Below are 23,370 nucleotides of genomic sequence, written 5' to 3'. Positions count from 1 at the left end.
CATTCATTATCTGATCTGTGCACGGTGACCGCTGCTCTGCCGGGTTATAGACCTCCATACGTCGGGACAGGAGCCCTTTGTTCCGTGTCCGATTTATTTATTTATTTTATATTGCAGCCACGTATGGACCAGTACTTCCACCAGATGGAGAAGATTGTGAAGGAGAGGAAGACCTCATCGCGGATCCGATTCATGTTGCAGGATGTCATAGACCTGAGACTGGTAGGAGACCTCTTTCTCTGGTGTTCAGTCAGCGGATGGTAAATGTTTAAGGTGACTTGTCATTGGATGCACATTGGCTGTTGTCCTGGTCTGCTGGTTTCAATAGTGGAGGAGGTGTAGTAGTTCCATCCTCCTCAATGTCGGCTGGTAGGAGTAATGGGGGACACACAAACAGAAACGTGCACCACCATTCAGAGACTTGGTGCCCTACAATGGGACGGCACCTCTGCTCAGTGTTAGGGGTGGAGAGATTTGGTGTTAGAACCAATCAGCATTATTGTGGGCAGTTCTGGGCGCATTGCTTAACTACATGCTGTAGGTTGGAGATGCTAGGGGGGGGGGGCGTGTCTTAGACAGCCTGACCGCCCCATGAGGAGGCTGCATGAGCAGCCCAGAAGTGCAGCGGCAGCCATTGAATTGCTGTGTATATTGGAGGCACACAACAGGGAGGGGAGTGGGAGGAAACGGAAGAGGTCTGCTAATTTTCTAACCAGTACAGCCAGCGCTATGAACGGGCATCTGATTGGGTAAGTCTGGAATTGTGCTTTAAAGCTACTGGGTCACCATAGCCACCAGACAACTGGCATCTTCAGTAGAGGACCGCAGTTGCAGCCTACACAAATATATTTAGACGATATTCGCTGTAATAACTTTACACCGCATCTAACCAGCAAACGTCTCTCCTCCGGCAGTGCAACTGGGTGTCACGTAGAGCCGACCAAGGACCCAAAACCATAGAGCAGATCCACAAGGAGGCCAAGATTGAAGAGCAGGAAGAGCAGAGGAAGGTCCAGCAGCTTATGACCAAAGAGAAGCGAAGGCCAGGTGAGAATTTAGCCCCCCCCCCCCCCCCCGTTATCTTTTCTATCTCTCTATGATAATCATGTGCTTGACTGTTGTGTGTGTGTGTGCACTCTGCAGGAGTCCAGAGAGTGGAGGAGGGCGGCTGGAATACGGTACAAGGGGCAAAGAATAGCCGAGTGCTGGACCCCACCAAGTTCCTTAAGATCACTAAGGTGAGCAACGATCGTTGGGGTCCCTTCACCTCCATTTTACCTGGTTAGGTAGCGGTTCTGCTGTCAGCCTGGAGCTGGCTTCAGATGCAGGAAGTGAAATGTCGGCCAGCCTGGAGCTGGCTTCAGACGCAGGAAGTGAAATGTCGGCCGACCTAGGACTGGCTTCAGATTCAGGAAGTGAAATGTCGGCCAGCCTGGAGCTGGCTTCAGGTGCAGGAAGTGAAATGTCGGCCAGCCTGGGGCTGGCTTCAGATGCAGGAAGTGAAATGTCGGCCAGCCTGGGGCTGGCTTCAGGTGCAGGAAGTGAAATGTCGGCAAGCCTGGGGCTGGCATCAGATGCAGGAAGTGAAATGTCGGCCAGCCTGTCGCTGGCTTCAGATTCAGGAAGTGAAATGTCGGCCAGCCTGGGGCTGGCTTCAGACGCAGGAAGTGAAATGTCGGCCAGCCCGGGGCTGGCTTCAGATGCAGGAAGTGAAATGTCGGCCAGCCTGGGGCTGGCTTCAGACGCAGGAAGTGAAATGTCGGCAAGCCTGGGGCTGGCTTCAGGTGCAGGAAGTGAAATGTCGGCCAGCCTGGGGCTGGCTTCAGATTCAGGAAGTGAAATGTCGGCAAGCCTGGGGCTGGCTTCAGGTGCAGGAAGTGAAATGTCGGCCAGCCCGGAGCTGGCTTCAGATGCAGGAAGTGAAATGTCGGCCAGCCTGGGGCTGGCTTTAGATGCAGGAAGTGAAATGTCGGCCAGCCTGGGGCTGGCTTCAGATGCAGGAAGTGAAATGTCGGCCAGCCTGGGGCTGGCTTCAGGTGCAGGAAGTGAAATGTCGGCCAGCCTGGAGCTGGCTTTAGATGCAGGAAGTGAAATGTCGGCCAGCCTGGGGCTGGCTTTAGATGCAGGAAGTGAAATGTCGGCCAGCCTGGGGCTGGCTTTAGATGCAGGAAGTGAAATGTCGGCCAGCCCGGAGCTGGCTTCAGATGCAGGAAGTGAAATGTCGGCCAGCCCGGAGCTGGCTTCAGATGCAGGAAGTGAAATGTCGGCCAGCCTGGGGCTGCCTTCAGGTGCAGGAAGTGAAATGTCGGCCAGCCTGGAGCTGCCTTCAGGTGCAGGAAGTGAAATGTTGGCCAGCCTGGGGCTGGCTTCAGGTGCAGGAAGTGAAATGTCGGCCAGCCTGGGGCTGGCTTCAGGTGCAGGAAGTGAAATTTCGGCAAGCCTGGGGCTGGCTTCAGATGCAGGAAGTGAAATGTCGGCCAGCCTGGGGCTGGCTTCAGATGCAGGAAGTGAAATGTCGGCCAGCCTGGGGCTGGCTTCAGGTGCAGGAAGTGAAATGTCGGCCAGCCTGGGGCTGGCTTCAGATGCAGGAAGTGAAATGTCGGCCAGCCTGGGGCTGCCTTCAGGTGCAGGAAGTGAAATGTCGGTCAGCCTGGGGCTGGCTTCAGACGCAGGAAGTGAAATGTCGGCCAGCCCGGGGCTGGCTTCAGATTCAGAAAGTGAAATGTCGGTTTACGATTAATAATGATTACGCTCTTCTGACATGTTTCGTCCCCCCCCCATGTAAGCCATAAGATTCACAATAACCAATTTTAATTGCAGATCGTAACAAAGTACTGAAAATAGTCAAAGCGAGTGAATACTTTTGCAGAGGACTTTAGAATGTGTTTAGTCTTCATAGGGTGAAGTGTCTGGGCATTCCTCCTTTGTCCAATAGTTCTCCAGCAGCGATCTGGACAGAACCAGTGACTTTCCTCAGTAAATATCTGTGTATTGTGATAACCCAGAGTATTGATGGTGTAACCCTCTCCTCTCTGCCCTCAGCCCACCATTGATGAGAAGATTCAGCTGGTCCCCAAGGCTCAGCCTGGAAGTTGGGGAAAGGGGAGCAGCGGCGGGGCGAAGACCTCAGAGACAGGTAGGGGACAATGGAGGAATGGAATGCAGCTTGTTGGTTGTATAGGAATGATACGTTTCCATGTTTATTGGGCAGTTCTATGTGAATATTGTCCTCAAATCAGCCCATTCACTAATCCTCTCTTCTGTAACAGAGTCACTGCGGCCGGGGGTTCCGAGTCTGAACCGATTCTCTGCTCTTCAACCTTCCGTCTCTTCAGCGGTCTCCTCCTCTTCCTCTGAACCGGACAGCCGCAGAATACTGACAAGGTAATGGAGGTTGTTGTGAGAATTGTGATGATCTAACTCCCCGCCTGTCCAGTGTCCTTCATCTGACATCTCTTTACTCCCTCCCCCAAGCCATGGAAACACGGGACGGGAGAAGAACGACAAACCTGCACCACCCCCCACCTCAGCCCCCCGCCCCAGCAGCTTACTGCGAGGCAGCAGTACCAAGGACCTCATAGACAATCAAGAAGACCTGAGGCGGGAGCCGGTCCACACGGGAAAACCGCTGAGCACCTCCACCGAGCAGGAGAAGTCTTCCAGCTTAGAGCGGAAGAGCAAGGATCCAGGTGAGCCATCAGTCCTGTGCCTAACGAGAGCCAAGCGCCGTCCCAGGATTTATACTATTGTAGTCACCAAACACAGGTTACAGGTTAGAGATTTGTCTCTTCTCCTTCTCTACCATTGAGGTCTCCTTCGTCTAGAAGGCCCAGTTCACACCTATGCATTTTTCAGTGCGTTTTGCAGAACCGCCCTACCGACCATTTAACATGGTTTCCAATGGGACACGTTCACATCTATGCGTTTTTCAGCCGCTGCGTGTTTGGAAAGGGTGAGGGACACTTTTTCTGCAGCAGGTTGCGTTTCGCATGTAATAGACTTTCCTCTTTCGTTCATCGACGGACACAGTGCTCCATAAATCATAACTACTGGGTTATATTGCCTCCTCCAGGAGTAGGACTAGGCTGAACAAAAAACACCTGGCTACGCCCATGGGCCGTCCTCAGCTGGTATAAACCCCCCTCTCTGCTCTAGGTAATCAGTTTTAATCTGTCTAGTCAGGAGTAAGGACATAGGCACCCCAGCTGGGATCTCTGGTCCTAGCAGTTTTCTCTTGGGAGATCTACAATCAACTGCTGGGCTGGCTGGATAATCTATATCCATTGGTCCCCCCCAGCCCAGCCAGAGAGCGTGTGCAAACTGCAGCTACGCGTTAGGTCGGCCTTGAAATAGCCTCACGGACAGAGGCTGGTCCGCCAGTTAAACGTCTCGCAGGGTTGCAAACGACCAGGCTTGGGGTCTGAGTCACAGTGGTCCCCTACTTCGGTGGCGAGGAGTTCTGCCTGGAGCGTTACCCGCACGATGGAAGGGTAAAAACAGTCCCTCCCTCCCCTTTTGGTGGTTTTCTTTGGGGTGGTCATGGGTATCCTCCAGGGACGGTCGAACCTGTCTGTAGATTTCCTCTTCCCATACTTAAATCACTCACTGAGCTTGGCTTCCCTCACTCCCATTCCCCCTGTCTAGACCTAGAGTCTGGTGGGGGTCCCAGGGCAGAGATTGCAGCTATCCCCACTCTGGAAGGGTCCTGGGATAGTGTGTGTGTTCCACCCTGGTATTCTGGAGGGGTCCCAGTGTAGGAGACACCTAGGTGCATGCCCTGCTATTTGCAGTGTGGGTATAGAGCAGGAGTGCACAGCAGTCTCTCCCCTAAATGTGTGTCCTACCTTCGGGGGGGGGGGGGGTCCCTTGCAGAGGGTTAGAGGGTGCAGAAAAGATCCTGGCAGCACGCTTCAGTGTTTGTAGCGGATGGTGGCAGTTTTCCCTTAGTCTGGCTGGTCTCCAGTTGCCGGCCATGTTTATGTAGCCAAATGATGTCACGGGGGGCATTTTCCCTTAGTCTGGCTAGTCTCCAGTTGGCGGCCATGTTTATGTAGCCTGATGATGTCACGGCGGCCATTTTCCCTTAGTCTGGGAGATGTTGGAGACAACTGAAGCCTTGTGGGGATGCCGAAGCTCCTCTTCCTGCTTAGTTTCCACTTCCTGTGCCCAGGACATATGAACAGGGATAGCGTCCATGATGATGCTGGGTTTGAATTCTCAGTGCTCCTCCAGTCGGTAGGGTGAGTCTTTGGGGGTCCCTGTTCTCTCTCTGCTGATGGGTACCCTGAGCCTCAAGGGGATCCATGAGAGGTGCCAAAGATCGTTTTTGTACTGCAAGGTCTTCCTTTTCCTTATGGAGCCTCAGGGTCACATCTCCCTCACTGACCCCCTCATGGAGGTGGCAGGTCCCTCGGAACCCCAGCTTTCCATGGTTGCTCTGACGGTGGTCCTGCAGTTCTTAGTGTCCCGGGTAGAAGTGGCGAGTGGGCAAAGGCCCAGGAGGAAGCCTCCCCTGCTTAGTCTCTCACCTGATTCTGAGACTGATGCCGCTGTGGACGGGGCCTGTCCAGGGGGATTTAATATTGCATCCCCAGATCCATCCGATAGGATGATTCCTCCATGGTTGCAGCAGCGAAAGAAAAATTGCTGGTAGACGCACTTATCACTGCAGTGCCTGGGACTTTAAAAATGGAGGATGCGGCTGATGTAGCCATGAATGTGGCTGTGTTGTTTGGTACGCACAAGTCGCATCGCACTCCAAAGGGGTTTCCTTATGCGCCTGATTATGACTGGTTTTCCTGTAAGGAATGGGAACAACCAAAATGACCCTTTGTGGCCCCCAATTGTTTTGCTGTATGTTACTCTTTTGAGGAGTCACTTTTAAAAAAAGTGGCCTAGTCCACCACTAGTGGACCCTTGGGTTTCCAGGTTGAATAAAGCAACCATGATCTCAGTAGAGGAATCCCCGTCTTTGAAGGACCCGGCTGACAAGAAAGCGGAGGCTGTGGCACGCAGCATGTTTACTATGGCGGGTTCGGCATTGCGGCCAGTCTTTGCCTCAGCCCTGGTGTCTCAGACCCTGACTGAATGGGCCAAGCTTTTGCGCCAGGGTCTGCGGACTGAGCAGGTCCCCGCTGTCTATGTTGATTTAGCGGACCAGTTGGTCAATGGGCTGCAGTTTGTGACGCAGCTTTGGGTACAGCTCCGGTGCTGTCCAAACTTTCTGTTTCAGCGGTGGTGATTGGGCGCATGCTATGGCTTAAGAATTGGTCCACAGACCAACCTCTAAGAAAGCTCCCATTGATCTGCCCTTTCAAGACGATCGCTTGTTTGGTGCTACCCTGGATGACATCATTAAGTATATCGCGGGAGGGAAGAGTACCTACCTGCCACAGTCAGGCGAAGGAGCCTCGCAGCAGACTGGGGCCCCTCTCCTGAACCCATAGAAAATTATTTTGTGCTTCTGGGACTGAGAGCAAGGGAAATAGAGCTTTGAAAATCTTCCCCGGGAGGTTCCAAGCCACCTTGGTCTGGTAAGCCTAGAGCTAGCTTCCCCAGAGCAGGAGACAAGACTCCTTCAGCATGAAGGTCTGCCCTCACCCACATCTTCGCTGGTTTCCGGCCCAGTGGACTTCTTTGGTGAGCGTCTAGGAGATCCGCAAAATGTTTATTTTAGGGGTACCCAGAAAGGGGGACAAAGCTTGTCCTTTTTAGGTCCCGAGTCTCCTTGGGTGGATTTAATTCAAAGGTTCAGGTGATGTCTACCCAAGGTCCCCCCTATCCCTGTCCAGGGAATTGATTTACCTAGGTCTGGTTCTATTTCTGACCAGGGTGGTCCTTCCTCTGCACAAACTTCAGGGACCACAGATAGTTCTCTCTCCCATTTTGCATACAGGTTCTGAGTCTGGTGGTATCCACCTTCAGGACAGTTCTGTTTGCACAGTCCTACATGGAGCTCCTTTAGCAGGTTCGGCTCCACAGGAGGATACCGAAGTTTGTGACGAGGTCACGGGGTCCTCTGACAGGCGCCGCAGGCGTCTAAGGGCCACGTGAAGGGCCAGTATCATCCTTGGCTAAGGCTTCTTCTGCAGTTCCTGCAAGGAATCAAGAGCAAGGATCTTCCAATCATCCTGGTGGCTGTAAACCTCCCTTGGGGGCTTCCTCTCAGAGAAGACCAGTTATCCGAAGGGGGGGATTTTTTAAATCTAGCATTCTTTTTACATTCAGCTGACAGCTGATGAGACATTGGATGTTGACCACGTCCTGCCGACCTCCTCCCAGCTCTTTAAGGTTTCTAAAAGCCGGGAGGCGGGCATTCGGGGCATGTGACCACTGTGATTGGCTGTCACAGTGACACATGATCTGAAGTCTCCTGATCGCTAGTATGCATCGGGAGCTTTCCGGAGCACATTCTCAGCACGGTAAGTGCTTTATGCAGGCCGCATATACGTGTGTGGCCGCCGCAAAGGGGTTAAGGACCTAGCAGCCGCCTGCTTCTGAACAACGCGCTATTCAGTTTAAGGAGCCTTTCTTATTAGAAAAAAATAAAAACGCGGGACGTAAAACCGCATCCACTGCATAGAGGTGAGCCGGGGGTAACACTGCATAGAGGTGAGCCGGGGGTAACACTGCATAGAGGTGAGCCAAGGGTAACACTGCATAGAGGTGAGCCGAGGGTAACACTGCATAGAGGTGAGCCAAGGGTAACACTGCATAGAGGTGAGCCGAGGGTAACACTGCATAGAGGTGAGCCGGGGGTAACACTGCATAGAGGTGAGCCAGGGGTAACACTGCATAGAGGTGAGCCGGGGGTAACACTGCATAGAGGTGAGCCGGGGGTAACACTGCATAGAGGTGAGCCGGGGGTAACACTGCATAGAGGTGAGCCGGGGGTAACACTGCATAGAGGTGAGCCGGGGGTAACACTGCATAGAGGTGAGCCGGGGGTAACACTGCATAGAGGTGAGCCGAGGGTAACACTGCATAGAGGTGAGCCGAGGGTAACACTGCATAGAGGTGAGCCGAGGGTAACACTGCATAGAGGTGAGCCGAGGGTAACACTGCATAGAGGTGAGCCGGGGGTAACACTGCATAGAGGTGAGCCGGGGGTAACACTGCATAGAGGTGAGCCGGGGGTAACACTGCATAGAGGTGAGCCGGGGGTAACACTGCATAGAGGTGAGCCGGGGGTAACACTGCATAGAGGTGAGCCGAGGGTAACACTGCATAGAGGTGAGCCGGGGGTAACACTGCATAGAGGTGAGCCGGGGGTAACACTGCATAGAGGTGAGCCGGGGGTAACACTGCATAGAGGTGAGCCGGGGGTAACACTGCATAGAGGTGAGCCGGGGGGTAACACTGCATAGAGGTGAGCCGGGGGGTAACACTGCATAGAGGTGAGCCGGGGGGTAACACTGCATAGAGGTGAGCCGGGGGTAACACTGCATAGAGGTGAGCCGGGGGGTAACACTGCATAGAGGTGAGCCGGGGGTAACACTGCATAGAGGTGAGCCGGGGGGTAACACTGCATAGAGGTGAGCCGGGGGTAACACTGCATAGAGGTGAGCCAGGGGTAACACTGCATAGAGGTGAGCCGGGGGGTAACACTGCATAGAGGTGAGCCGAGCGTAACACACTGCTGAGCTTTCTGTAAGTTGCTTTTTTCCCCGCACAATACGGAACCGATGTAAAGGGGTCTTTGTTTCCTCACAGCCAAGAGCGAGAACGCAGAACCGGACAAGTCTCCGGTGTCAGAAGAAGAAATGGAAAGGAAATCGAAGGCCATCATAGACGAGTTCCTTCATATCAACGACTACAAGGTGAGAGCTCCTCCTACAGTCATTTCACGTCACCTCCGGCACGGCTATAATTGGCTTCCCTGTCTCTCCCCTGTCTGCAGGAGGCCATGCAATGTGTGGAGGAACTGGGGGCGCAGGGCACGCTGGCGGTCTTTGTACGGGTGGGTGTGGAATCAACGTTAGAAAGAAGTCAGATCACCAGAGATCACATGGGGCAGCTGCTCTACCATCTGGTGCAGTCCAGGAAGCTCAGCAAGCTGGACTTCTTCACAGGGTGAGATGTGATAACCCCCCCCCCTTCCCCCCCTAACAGGGTGAGATGTGATAACCCCCCCCCCTTCCCCCCCTAACAGGGTGAGATGTGATAACCCCCCCCTAACAGGGTGAGATGTGATAACCCCCCCCTAACAGGGTGAGATGTGATGATCCCCCCCTTTCCCCCCTCACAGGGTGAGATGTGACAACCCCCCCCAACAGGGTGAGATGTGATAACCCCCCCCCAACAGAGTGAGTTGTGATCCCCCCCAACAGGGTGAGATGTGATAACCCCCCCCCCTAACAGGGTGAGATGTGATAACCCCCCCCCCCCAACAGGGTGAGATGTGATAACCCCCCCCCCCCAACAGGGTGAGATGTGATAACCCCCCCCCCCCCCAACAGGGTTAGATGTGATAACCCCCCCCCCTAACAGGGTGAGATGTGATGATTCCCCCCTCACAGGGTGAGATGTTATAATTCCCCCCCCCCCCCTTCACAGGGTGAGATGTGATTAGTGGCCTCCAGGTAAGAACAGGCCCTCAACTCAGTGGGATAGTGGGCCCCATAGGAGATTCCCCCCCCCCCCCCCCCTTCATCCTAAAGCATTGGTGTTGGTGGTGGGAGGTAGTGCTGCCTACATTGAAGACTGATGGTCCCGTGGTCTCGCCCTCCAATGCCTCTTCTGATGACGTCTTCCTGTGCACATGTGCAGAAGCAGCAGAACTGTTTCAGATCAGTCTCCTGCAGATCAATCTACCCCCCCCCCCCCACAGATTACTTTCATTCATACATAGTAGTACCCTGTGTTTTTAGGGGTGTCACAGGTGGGGGCCCACTGGAGGATCCTGGTGAGCCAGTAGCTGTCAGACAGGAAGGTGGTGGAAGGTTGTCACCTGGTGGTTGAGGGATGGTCTGATTCCAGGCTCAACGTTTTGTCAGTTTTCATCTGAAGTTTCGGCACCGACTGTTACCAGAGCCCCAAGAATTAGGAACCATGTCCCCGTTCCACAGCTTCCTTGTGAATATTCTGGGGCTTCCCATCATCCTCTGCTCTGGGGCTTCCCATCATCCTCTGCTCGGTGCGTGTTTAGCGGGTAGATCGCGCGTGCCGCTGTACAATAACCATCTGTCTTCTCTTCAGATTTTCGGAAACTCTGGAGCTGGCGGATGATATGGCGATCGACATCCCACACATCTGGCTGTACCTGGCGGAGTTGGTGACCCCCATGTTGAAGGAAGGCGGGATCTCCTTAAAGGAGTTAATCACGTGAGTGTGAATGGTGTGATTGTCAGACACGGCGGGGGTCTGCCTGATCTTCCATCCGCTAACCATCGGTGGGATTGGCACTGGGCGGTGCAGGCAGGAGAGAACGGCGGATTATTAGAACCTCCTGTTCTTAGAATGCATTTATATTTTTTTTTGTGTAAACTGCCTGTTCCCAAAAGGCTCGCTTCACACCGATGCGTTTTGCAGAAAAGCACTACAGGTCATTTAACATGGTTTCCTATGGGACACGTGTTTTTTTTTTTTTTTTTTTTGCTCAGACGCTGCGTTTTTGGAAAGGTTCAGGGACTTTTTCCTGCAGCAGATTGTGTTTTGCGTGTAATAGACTTCAATGGACCTGCACCAAAAATGCAAGTGTTGCGTTTTTGATGTGTGTTTACATGAGTGTGCAGGGGTTTTTTTTTTTTTTTCTCAATAACAAATGAAATAGCCGGTTGTTAAGGATTGGGCAGCCATGGCGTCCTTAACAATGGATGAGTCATCAGCTGTCAGCGTGCTTCCTCGCTGACAGCTGAATGTAAAAAAAAATTGCCGGCAAAGAATAAATAAGAAAAAAAAATGGCGTGGGGTCCCCCCTAATACATACCAGGCCCTTTTAGAGCATGCAGCCCGGCAGGTCAGGAAGGGGGGTAGGGCCCACGTTGAGGGCATGATGTGGCCTGGTATAGTTCTGAGGGATGCGCCACCCCTTCCGCCACCGAACTGTACTAGACCAGGGCTAGGGTTCTTGCTGGTACGGACACTGAGGAGGGTTCTTGGCGGTACGGACACTGAGGAGGGTTCTTTGCGGTACGGACACTGAGGAGGGTTAGGGTTCTTGCTGGTACGGACACTGAGGAGGGTTAGGGTTCTTGGCGGTACGGACACTGAGGAGGGTTCTTGGCGGTACGGACACTGAGGAGGGTTCTTGGCGGTACAGACACTGAGGAGGGTTCTTGGCGGTACGGACACTGAGGAGGGTTAGGGTTCTTGGCGGTACGGACACTGAGGAGGGTTCTTTGCGGTACGGACACTGAGGAGGGTTCTTTGCGGTACGGACACTGAGGAAGGTTAGGGTTCTTGCTGGTACGGACACTGAGGAAGGTTAGGGTTCTTGCTGGTACGGACACTGAGGAGGGTTAGGGTTCTTGCTGGTACGGACACTGAGGAGGGTTAGGGTTCTTGCTGGTACGGACACTGAGGAGGGTTTGGGTTCTTGCTGGTACGGACACTGAGGAGGGTTAGGGTTCTTGCTGGTACGGACACTGAGGAGGGTTTGGGTTTTTTGCGGTACGGACACTGAGGAGGGTTCTTGGCGGTACAGACACTGAGGAGGGTTCTTGGCGGTACAGACACTGAGGAGGGTTCTTGGCGGTACGGACACTGAGGAGGGTTCTTGGCGGTACGGACACTGAGGAGGGTTCTTGGCGGTACGGACACTGAGGAGGGTTCTTGGCGGTACAGACACTGAGGAGGGTTCTTGGCGGTACAGACACTGAGGAGGGTTCTTGCCGGTACGGACACTGAGGAGGGTTGGGGTTGTGTAGTCCCAAAGGTCAAGACATTTTGGTTTTCAAAATCCAGCCTAGGATCACTTGGGGTGATCAGGCAAAAAACGAACCGTGTATGGCCGGCTTTATGGAAGGTTTTCTCTTTTACAGAGAGTTCAACAAGGCTCTGCTCCCTGTGGGCCGCGGAGGAGGGGTTCTGCTGTCGGAAATATTGCACCTTCTATGCAAACAAATGGTATGTTATCCAGACAGAAGATTGTCATACATGGGGTATACAGTATGTATATTGTGTCCTGTAACTCGCCTGTCCTTGGTATATTTCAGAGCCATAAGAAAGTGGCGGCATTGTGGAGGGAGACCGGGCTGAGGTGGAAAGATTTATTACCCGATGGGGAGGATGTGCAAAGTTTTGTAAGTGAAAAGGTGAGAGACGGCCGGCTGTGCGATCCTGTGCTCTGCACCCCCCTTTCTATCCTCTGCATTTACTCTGCACCCCCATTTCTATCCTCTGCACTCCCCTTCCTTCCTATCCTCTGCACTCCCCTTCCTTTCTATCCTCTGCACTCCCCTTTCTATCCTCTGCACCTCCCTTTCTATCCTCTGCACTCCCCTTTCTTTCCTCTGCACTCCCCTTTCTATCCTCTGCACTCCCCTTTCTATCCTCTGCACTCCCCTTTCTATCCTCTGCACTCCCCTTTCTATCCTCTGCACTCCCCTTTCTTTCCTCTGCACTCCCCTTTCTTTCCTCTGCACTCCCCTTTCTTTCCTCTGCACTCCCCTTTCTTTCCTCTGCATTCACTCTGCAACCCCTTCTTATCCCCCCTCCCTATACTCTGCATTCACTCTGCAACCCCTTCTTATCCCCCCTCCCTATACTCTGCATTCACTCTGCAACCCCTTCTTATCCTCCCTCCCTATACTCTGCATTCACTCTGCAACCCCTTCTTATCCCCCTTTCCTATACTCTGCACCCCCTTCCTATATTCTGTATTCACTCTGCACCCCCCTTTCCTATACTCTGCACCCCCCTTTCAATACTCTGCATTCACACTCTGGACCCCCCTTTCAATACTCTGCATTCACACTCTGGACCCCCCTTTCAATACTCTGCATTCACACTCTGGACCCCCTTCCTATACCCTGCATTCACACTCTGGACCCCCCTTCTTTGAGTTCCACTAAAAATAAAAGGAAAAACAATGTTTCTCTATCGCTCATTGACAGACGTAGTCCTCGGTGATACAGCACCTTCGGGTTATGTTGCCTCCACAGGAGCAGGACTAGACAGGAAATTAAAATGCTCTCGCCACACCCTAGGGGCAGTCCCAGAGGGTATATCCTCTCTCTCTCTGCCTCAGCAAATCAGTTATTTTCTGTCTAGTTAGGAGTAAGGACCTAGATACCTTGCTGGGATCTTAGGTCCTGGCAAGATTTTTTTCTTAAAAAGATTTTTTAGACAGCTTTTTTCTCCAGTGTTCCTGTGAGATCTTCAAGCAAGAAAGCTGAACTGGGCGACGGGCTGGATGTTGAGATCCGGTGGTCACCCCAGTTCAGCCTACGAGCGCATGCAGGCCATAGCTCCGCGCTGGGTCGGCCGCGACAAAGTCCCATTAAGGGACTGACCCCGCGAGTTAAACGTCTCGCTGAAACGCCAAAGACCATGAGTCACGGCGTCCGTATTCGTCGACAGCCCTCCCGCCCCGGTGGAGAGGGGTACTGTCAGGAGTTGGTGCCCGCCTGGTTCCGGTATGGTGAGTAGTATGTTCCCCCTTTTCCCCCTGACGGGTCTTGTGGTGAACGCGGGCCCCTCTCTGTATGGTAAGATAGAGTCCCCCTCTATCCTATAACATGGCACAGATCCCCCTACTTTGAGTGTGATTTTATGTGCAAAAAGCCAGGAGGCTTGGTTTGGGAGCTAACAATCTAATTGTATACATGTTTAAAAGATTGTAATCAGTGGCAGTCTGGGAATCTTACTGTGATAAGAATAAGGTACCTACCAGTCAGTAGCCACGAACATGTAGACTGCCTTCCTAGTCAAATCTCCAGCTATAGAAGGCCTTCCGAACGGCCATGAGGTCCGCCAGGGCCAGTACCGCCAACCACGCCAAAAATCCCCATGCAGAGATAGTGTTGTGTGCCCTGCAGCACACCACTATTCGGTACAGGCCGCCGCCATTTTTTTTGCTGGATTGCACGAGCCGCCATTTTGGCGTAGCCTCGTGTCTCCAGCATGGGGGCGGCCATGTTTGAGGTGATCCAAACACCTCGTGGAGCTAGGGGAGGCGCCGGAAGGCGTGCAGAGGGGCGGAGCCGCCTCCTTTCTTCCTGGGCAGCCAGCCAAAAGACTTCCTGTTTGTCAAGACAGCGCTGTAACCTGTTGCAGTTAAACTCTGAGCATCAAGTGGTGAGCCTGGGGGTCTATCTCTCTCTCTCTCTCTCTCGATCGATAGGGATCCCTAGCAGGTAACACTAAGGGGCTTTTTGTGGCGCTGGGGGTCTGTGAAAAAAAAAAAAAATTTTTATTTTTGAATTATATTATCCGGGAAGTTACTGGAATAATCATGGACCCTGCCACACAAATTCCCCCACCTGTTTCCCTCGAGGGGGCCACGGGACCCGCCGGTGCACAGAGTGTAGAGGTATTTACAGCAATTTTGGAGTCTATGGTGGCTCGGGTGGAGGCGGCCTGTCAGGGACGAGGGTCAAGGAAGCGACCCCCGCCTACCCCTATATTATCTGACACCTCTGACTCAGATTCAGAGATGGTCACTGCAGTTGCAGGTCCCTCTGCAAGGGCTGTTACCTCAGGTAAAGCCCCCTCAGACAGTGAGGAGGACGCTTCTTCTCCCGCTATAATTCAGGAAGAAGCATTGGTGGACGCACTAGTTGTGGCAGTGCAGGAAACCTTAAAACTTGAGGTTTTACCGGCAGAAGCAACTGATACAGAGATTCCTTTTGGTACTAACAAGCCCATCAAAACGGTGAAGGTTTTTCCTGTACCCAAGTGTTTTGGTAATAAGATTAAAGGAGAATGGGAGCATTCTAAACGTACCTTTACTATTTCCAAGCGTATTGCTAGACGCTATCCGTTTGAGGAATCCATCATTAAGAAATGGACGGTACCACCAGTGGTGGATCCACCTATTTCCAGGCTGAATAAAGCCACGGTTATCCCAGTGGAGGACACTTCGTCCTTTAAGGATCCGGTGGATCGAAAGATGGAAGCAGAGTCCCGCACCATCTTCTCTCTGATAGGGTCAGCATTTAGACCCGTAATTGTTATTGGTCTGGTTTCCCAGACACTTACGGAATGGGCGAGATTGGTACGCCAAGACCTTAGGGGAAAAGATATTCCCCAGGAAACATCTGATTTGATGGAACAGATTATACAAGGGCTACAGTTTATCTGTGACGCAGCCTTGGACACAACTCCCTTGTTAGGGCATGCATCTATGTCAGCGGTAATCCTCAGACGTGTGCTGTGGTTAAAATGCTGGTCAGCTGACCTAGGTTCCAAAAAGACCTTGACGAATCTCCCCTTTCAGGGGAATCGTCTATTTGGGGCCACCCTAGATGAAATCATTAAGGATGCCACTGGGGGCAAGAGCACTTTTTTGCCACAGGCTGCTAAAGCTAAGGGACCTCGCAACAAGCGAGGACCTTTCTTTACCGCCCATAAAGGGTTCGCACGCCCGGCTGGAACAAGCAGGAAAGGCAAGACTCCTCCAGGAGGGTTCAAGAAAGGCTGGTCGGACAAACAGAGGACCAACTCAGCCAAACCCGAAGCAAAGGAGTACACAGCCTGAAGGTGCGCCCCCACCCGGTTTGAGGGTGGGGGGACGTTTTCACCGGTATTCAGGACATTAGATCGAGCATCAACTACTACTACCGGTGCGATTCTTCCCTTCCAACATTTAAGTACTACAGGAAGCGGTAGTTACCGTTCCCTGAATAGATCTTTTCCTTTACCTTTTCCTAAGATTAGTCTCAATTCCCCACAGGAATCGGATCTGGTTGACCAGACAGGCCAAGAAGCCTCTAGCCGGGTGACTTCGGTCCCTGAGGTTCAACCAGAAAAGATCACCCTTCCTGATAGCAATCAGGTATCTGATAAATGTGTGGGAACAGAAAACGACCAGACTTTCTCGGATGGTCGGGGCCAGATAGCTCTAGGGACGCCTGGTTCAGATCCAGTCAGCACCAGTGGTCCTAGAAATTCTAGGCTGGCCTCGTCAAGCTGGCCTGGCCGACTTGGACAGGCTAGTCGCAGACGTTCCGTGGGAACTTCGTCTCAGGGAGTGTCTGTGGTCTCAAGGACCAATTTACCATCGTGCTTTACAGTCGCTGGGTTTAATGGCCTGGCCATTGAGACCCAAGTACTGAAGGACAGAGGTTTGTCAGCTTCAGTCATTCCTACCCTTATTAAAGCAAGGAAAGCGACTTCCAGCAAGGTCTATTATCACACATGGAAGACTTATATTGCGTGGTGCGAATCTTTAGGATTTCCTCCACGTACCTATTCGGTGACTCGAATATTGGCTTTTTTGCAACAAGGGGTTGAGCAGAAGCTAGCCTTGAGCACCATCAAGGGTCAAGTTTCAGCATTAGCAATCTTCTTTCAGAAACCTTTAGCTACCAAGTCCTTGGTGCGGAATTTCATCCAGGGGGTGCGGCACCTGGCTCCACCAGTCCGCGCGCCCTTACCGCCCTGGGATCTTAATTTAGTTTTGTCGGTTCTACAGAAACCTCCCTTTGAAAACATCAGGGAGATTCCCTTGTTTACTTTATCCCAGAAGGTGGCCTTCTTGGTGGCTATCACTTCTGCTCGCAGGGTGTCAGAACTGGCTGCATTATCATGCCAGTCCCCATACCTAGTGATTCATAGGGATAAGGTAGTACTTCATCCTAAGCCATCCTTTCTTCCTAAGGTGGTTTCAGATTTTCATCTGAATGAAGATATTGTACTACCTTCCTTGTGTCCTCAGCCCAAGCATCATCGGGAACATGCGTTGCATTCCTTAGATGTGGTTCGGGCAATCAGGGTATACCTGAAAGCTACGGAATCATTCCGTAAGACGGATTCACTTTTTGTGATCACGGATGGCCCCAGAAAGGGTTTGCCTGCATCTGCCGCGACCATTGCCAAATGGATTAGACAGACGGTGGTACAGGCTTATTCTATTAAGGGTCAGAGTCCTCCGTTCCCTGTTAGGGCGCACTCCACTCGAGCGCTCAGTACTTCCTGGGCCTTTCGCCATCAGGCGTCAGTGGTCCAGGTATGTAAGGCGGCCACCTGGTCGTCGGTACATACCTTTACAAAATTCTATAAGATTGATGTGACGGCATCGGCGGATGCCTCATTTGGCCGCAAGGTTTTGCAGGCCGCAATTTGAGGAGACCGGTGGTCTACCTCGAGAGTTTTTTTTTTTTTTTTCTGTTTGAAAAATTTCTTTTTTGTTGAGTCTCATCATTAAGGATGAGCATTGTAAACTTCTAGTTGGCACCGGTTGGGCCTTCTAGATTGGGATTTGATTTCCATTTTCCCACCCCTCATTTGTGATACTGCTCTGGGACGTCCCGAAGGTGCTGTATCACCGAGGACTACGTCTGTCAATGAGCGCTAGAGAAAAATGGATTTTTGTAAAATCTTACCGTAAAATCCTTTTCTCTTAGCTCATTGACAGACGTAGTCCCCGCCCCTCTGTTTTGGAGTTGGGTTGGGTTAAAATTTCTAAAGACTGCTTTTTGACATAACTGATTTGCTGAGGCAGAGAGAGAGAGGATATACCCTCTGGGACTGCCCCTAGGGTGTGGCCAGAGCATTTTAATTTCCTGTCTAGTCCTGCTCCTGTGGAGGCAACATAACCCGAAGGTGCTGTATCACCGAGGACTACGTCTGTCAATGAGCTAAGAGAAAAGGATTTTACGGTAAGATTTTACAAAAATCCATTTTTTTGTGTTTCCCCAGAATCTGGACTTCACGCTGTCAGACTGCTCCAGCCCTTCAGAGAGGAAGGAGATGACAGCGGAGGAGCTCAACAAGCGGCTGGAAGAGCTCATCATCGAGGAGAACGCCAGTGATGAACACATATTTGATTGGGTAGAAGTGAGTTCTATCCTTTGTTTTTAGTATAATGTTTCTCTCTTGGTATACCTGAGAGCCCCGCCCCTCAGAGCTTGCCCAAGGACGGGTTGGAGGCTCCTGCTGGGGATGCCCCAGGATGGGTTGAGGGCTCCTGCTGACGATGCTTGAGGACGGGTTTGAGGCTCCTGCTTGGGGATGCCCAAGGATGGGTTGAAGGCTCCTGCTGACGATGCTTGAGGACGGGTTGGAGGCTCCTGCTTGGGGATGCCCGAGGACGGGTTGGAGGCTCCTGCTTGGGGATGCCCGAGGACGGGTTGGAGGCTCCTGCTTGGGGATGCCCTAGGATGGGTTGGAGGCTTGGGGATGCCCTAGGATGGGTTGGAGGCTTGGGGATGCCCAAGGACGGGTTGGAGGCTTGGGGATGCCCGAGGACGGGTTGGAGGCTCCAGCTTGGGGATGCCCGAGGACGGGTTGGAGGCTCCGGCTTGGGGATGCCCGAGGACGGGTTGGAGGCTCCGGCTTGGGGATGCCCGAGGACGGGTTGGAGGCTCCGGCTTGGGGATGCCCGAGGACGGGTTGGAGGCTCCGGCTTGGGGATGCCCGAGGATGGGTTGAAGGCTCCTGCTTGGGGAGGGCCCTAATCGTGTCCATGATTGAGACCCCTTTGGGCTGAAATATGTAGGTCTTTTGGTTGGATTTGACCTGCTTTGGGCTTGTGTACGGAAGGCCTTGATTGGTAATACCTGAGGACAGGTTTGAGGCGTCCAGTGAGGATGCCTGAGGGCAGTGAGTACTTGGCCTTTTAGTCTGTGAAACGCGTCGTTCCCCCTTTTTTTATTAAATGGTGTGTCTGGCAGTGCAGACAGCAGGAAATAGAGAACTTGCCGCATGTTTTCATTGTGAATGACTCAGAATTGTGGCGTGCTTTGTGCTGACCCGGCTTCTCCTCTTCCAGGCTAATCTAGACGAAGGCCAGATGACGTCTCCGACATTCCTTAGAGCTTTAGTGACCGCAGTGTGCAAAGCGGCGATTGTGGGTGAGTGTGTGTGACCGGCCATGTGCTGTGTGAGGATGGCAGCAAGACTCTGACAGCTTCTCTTCTTCCCTCCCAGGGGATTGTTCTTCCTGCCGCGTGGACACCACCTTCCTCAAACAGAAGGTTTCGGTCTTAGTAAAGTACCTGGACTCCAATGAAGAGAGGGAACTACAAGCACTTTATGCACTTCAAGCATTGATAGTAAAACTTGATCAACCTCCCAGTGAGTACCAAGAGGGACGCCATTTCCCTTCTGCTTATTGTTTATATGGGAGGGAGACTCCACCCCCCGCCACTCCCCCGCCATTCACCTTCTCCTCGCGCCATTCACCTTCTCCTCGCGCCATTCACCTTCTCCTCGCGCCATTCACCTTCTCCTCCCAGACACACAGCACCTCTCTGCCATTCACCTTCTCCTCCCATACACACAGCACCTCTCTGCCATTCACCTTCTCCTCGAAGACACAGCGCCTCTCTGCCATTCACCTTCTCCTCGAAGACACAGCACCTCTCTGCCATTCACCTTCTCCTCCCAGACACACAGCACCTCTCTGCCATTCACCTTCTCCTCCCAGACACACAGCACCTCTCTGCCATTCACCTTCTCCTCCCAGACACACAGCGCCTCTCTGCCATTCACCTTCTCCTCCCAGACACACAGCACCTCTCTGCCATTCACCTTCTCCTCCCAGACACACAGCACCTCTCTGCCATTCACCTTCTCCTCCCAGACACAGCGCCTCTCTGCCATTCACCTTCTCCTCTCAGACACAGCGCCTCTCTGCCATTCACCTTCTCCTCCCAGACACACAGCACCTCTCTGCCATTCACCTTCTCCTCCCAGACACACAGCGCCTCTCTGCCATTCACCTTCTCCTCCCAGACACACAGCACCTCTCTACCATTCACCTTCTCCTCCCAGACACACAGCGCCTCTCTGCCATTAACCTTCTCCTCCCAGACACACAGCGCCTCTCCGCCATTCACCTTCTCCTCCCAGACACACAGCGCCTCTCTGCCATTCACCTTCTCCTCCCAGACACACAGCACCTCTCTGCCATTCACCTTCTCCTCCCAGACACACAGCGCCTCTCTGCCATTCACCTTCTCCTCCCAGACACACAGCGCCTCTCTGCCATTCACCTTCTCCTCCCAGACACACAGCACCTCTCTGCCATTCACCTTCTCCTCCCAGACACACAGCGCCTCTCTGCCATTCACCTTCTCCTCCCAGACACACAGCGCCTCTCTGCCATTCACCTTCTCCTCTCAGACACAGCGCCTCTCTGCCATTCACCTTCTCCTCCCAGACACACAGCACCTCTCTGCCATTCACCTTCTCCTCCCAGACACACAGCGCCTCTCTGCCATTCACCTTCTCCTCTCAGACACAGCGCCTCTCTGCCATTCACCTTCTCCTCCCAGACACACAGCACCTCTCTGCCATTCACCTTCTCCTCCCAGACACACAGCGCCTCTCTGCCATTCACCTTCTCCTCCCAGACACAGCGCCTCTCTGCCATTCACCTTCTCCTCCCAGACACACAGCGCCTCTCTGCCATTCACCTTCTCCTCCCAGACACACAGCGCCTCTCTGCCATTCACCTTCTCCTCCCAGACACACAGCGCCTCTCCGCCATTCACCTTCTCCTCCCAGACACACAGCGCCTCTCCGCCATTCACCTTCTCCTCCCAGACACACAGCGCCTCTCTGCCATTCACCTTCTCCTCCCAGACACACAGCACCTCTCTGCCATTCACCTTCTCCTCCCAGACACACAGCGCCTCTCTGCCATTCACCTTCTCCTCCCAGACACACAGCGCCTCTCCGCCATTCACCTTCTCCTCCCAGACACACAGCGCCTCTCCGCCATTCACCTTCTCCTCCCAGACACACAGCGCCTCTCCGCCATTCACCTTCTCCTCCCAGACACACAGCGCCTCTCCGCCATTCACCTTCTCCTCCCAGACACACAGCGCCTCTCCGCCATTCACCTTCTCCTCCCAGACACACAGCACCTCTCTGCCATTCACCTTCTCCTCCCAGACACACAGCGCCTCTCCGCCATTCACCTTCTCCTCCCAGACACACAGCGCCTCTCCGCCATTCACCTTCTCCTCCCAGACACACAGCGCCTCTCCGCCATTCACCTTCTCCTCCCAGACACACAGCGCCTCTCTGCCATTCACCTTCTCCTCCCAGACACACAGCGCCTCTCTGCCATTCACCTTCTCCTCCCAGACACACAGCGCCTCTCTGCCATTCACCTTCTCCTCCCAGACACACAGCGCCTCTCTGCCATTCACCTTCTCCCAGGCACAGCGCCTCACCCCACCTGGTCACAATGCCCCCCTCCTCCCTAGGGCAGGATTGTGCTGTGAACATCCCAAATTGCTGCAGTTGCAGGTTTCTGTGATTTAATTGGTAGATTCTGCAGCAGGCGCTCTCACACCCCTCTCTTTCTCTCGGCAGACTTGCTCCGTATGTTTTTTGACTGCCTCTACGATGAAGAAGTCATATCGGAGGAGGCCTTCTACCGATGGGAGAACAGCAAAGACCTCGCGGAGCAGAACGGGAAAGGCGTAGCACTAAAGTCAGTCACTGCCTTTTTCACGTGGCTGCGAGAAGCCGAGGAGGAATCTGAGGACAACTAGAAACTTAAATGACTTTCTAAAGATGGACAAGACACAGCAAGGGCCACTTTCAGCATCTTTATTTTATTTTTTTCCCCCGTTCCTCTGTTCGCCAATCAGGGTACAGAAAATGGATGAAAAACAAGCAAGAATGGATCAAACGGGATCCGCCCCTCGGTGATACAACCGATACTCAGCCCAAGAATTAATTTAAGTTTGAGGTGTATAGAGAGAGGCGGGGGGGAGCAGTTCCAGAAGTGGATTGGGGGGGGTGGGGGGTGGAGGTCGCCCCTGTGCATTGTGGGAAGGAGGGGTCCTTCCTGCTATTCTATTTATAGAAGTAAATATTATAATTTTTTTTTTTAATACTGCCCTCTCATGCTCTCATATTTTTTTTTTAAGCAGAGAAATAGAAAAGAGAGAGACTTGCCCTTGGAAAAAATAAAAAATAATAAAAAATCCACAGATCATTTCAGAAAAAAAGAGAGAATAATTTATTATCCACGGACTACATGAGCCAGCGTTTCCTCCGTTCTGTGAAGCAGATGTACTGTAGAAGACGGGAAACCTGGACCTTCCTCGCATTGTAGCCTGCCTTTTATATTTAAAAAAGAAAAAAAAAAGAAAAAAAAAAAAGATATAAAAGATAATGTTTTATGACAGGTTTGAGCTTTGACTGTCTCAGCGCTAGTGGGTTCAGTTGGAAAAGGTTTGGGATGAGCTGAATTCCCGCCATACAAGGCTCCCTCCGTAGACTGTGTCCATACAATACCCAACGCCACCATCGGAGGCGCTACGGAGCGGGCCCAACCCATGACACGGGATCTTGCCTTTGGCACGGTACGCAATGCTAATGGTTAACAAGACAGTTCCCGATTCGGGCTTCCCGCTCCCGGCTCTGTGGAAGTGCCGGAGCTAACCCCTTTAGGCAAATAATTCCGGACGCCGAACTGTTGTCTTGGCTCATCAGATCGGCGTTGTGGTGACGCATGATTACACAAAAGTGGAAAAAAAATAAAAAATTGCAGTTCAGTATTTTAACAGTTGAATCGCCGCAGATTTAGAAGCTGACAAGTTACAGGAGGCCTCAGACAGGACGTGACAGCGGGAAGGGGGAGCGTGACTCTGGGCCTGTACAAGCTGCAGCCAACATGAGTGCAGCTTTCCAAACTAACGGCACATGGACTGTGCCACGCTTTCTCTTATGTTGTATTTCTATTCATTTTAGCCTGGTTTCCTATGGAAAGAAAGGCTAATAAATCTCTGTACCCTGTTTCTGCATTGTCTCTTTTTGTGTCTGCGTGTCTCTCTGGGGTAAGGGGAATGCGGGTCTTGTAGGGTGTGGAGGAGGAATTGTGTTGGGATGAGTTCCTGTAGTGTGTGTGAAGGTAGGATTGAGTCCTGTAGGTTGTGCAAGAATGAGGGGTTGGGGAATAATGTTCTGTAGGGTGGTGGTGTAGGATGTGTGAAGGAAGGGGGGAGGTTGGGTCCTGTAGGGTGTGTAAGGAAGGGGAGTCGGGGTTATGACCTGTAGGGGGTGTGTAGGGAATGGTGGCGTTGAGGTGCTGTTAGGGCGTGTAAGGAAGGGTAAGATTGAGGTCCTGTATGGTGTGTGTAGGAAGGATGGGGTCCTGTGGGGAATGGTAGGGTTGAGTTCCTGTAGGGTGTGTGGAGTAGGGATGGGGTCCTGTAGGGTGTGTGGAGTAGGGATGGGGTCCTGTAGGGTGTGTGGAGTAGGGATAGGGTCCTGTAGGGTGTGTGTAGGGAAGGGGATGGGGGT

General features: G+C 52.7%; 1 protein-coding gene across 7 annotated transcripts in view; it reads left to right on the top strand.

Annotated features, from left to right (window-relative positions):
• Positions 1–22,865, top strand: part of EIF4G3 (eukaryotic translation initiation factor 4 gamma 3) — a 100,269-nt gene extending 77,404 nt beyond the window's left edge. For all 7 annotated transcript variants that reach the window (XM_082273846.1, XM_082273845.1, XM_082273850.1 and 4 more), the window contains 15 exons: positions 118–222; positions 915–1,047; positions 1,144–1,238; positions 3,043–3,136; positions 3,270–3,384; positions 3,475–3,689; positions 8,713–8,819; positions 8,900–9,072; positions 10,198–10,323; positions 11,982–12,066; positions 12,156–12,254; positions 17,803–17,940; positions 18,875–18,956; positions 19,033–19,179; positions 21,430–22,865. In XM_082273846.1, the coding sequence (XP_082129972.1) occupies positions 118–222; positions 915–1,047; positions 1,144–1,238; positions 3,043–3,136; positions 3,270–3,384; positions 3,475–3,689; positions 8,713–8,819; positions 8,900–9,072; positions 10,198–10,323; positions 11,982–12,066; positions 12,156–12,254; positions 17,803–17,940; positions 18,875–18,956; positions 19,033–19,179; positions 21,430–21,611 (1,896 nt within the window). In that variant the 3' untranslated portion in view covers positions 21,612–22,865. The remainder of the gene's footprint in view (positions 1–117; positions 223–914; positions 1,048–1,143; positions 1,239–3,042; positions 3,137–3,269; positions 3,385–3,474; positions 3,690–8,712; positions 8,820–8,899; positions 9,073–10,197; positions 10,324–11,981; positions 12,067–12,155; positions 12,255–17,802; positions 17,941–18,874; positions 18,957–19,032; positions 19,180–21,429) is intronic.
• Positions 22,866–23,370: the final 505 nt, after the last annotated feature.

The sequence above is a fragment of the Pelophylax lessonae genome (assembly GCF_965119305.1).
Source record: "Pelophylax lessonae genome assembly, chromosome: 12".
Lineage (NCBI taxonomy): Eukaryota > Metazoa > Chordata > Amphibia > Anura > Ranidae > Pelophylax > Pelophylax lessonae.
This window is presented reverse-complemented; position numbering and strand designations above follow the sequence as displayed.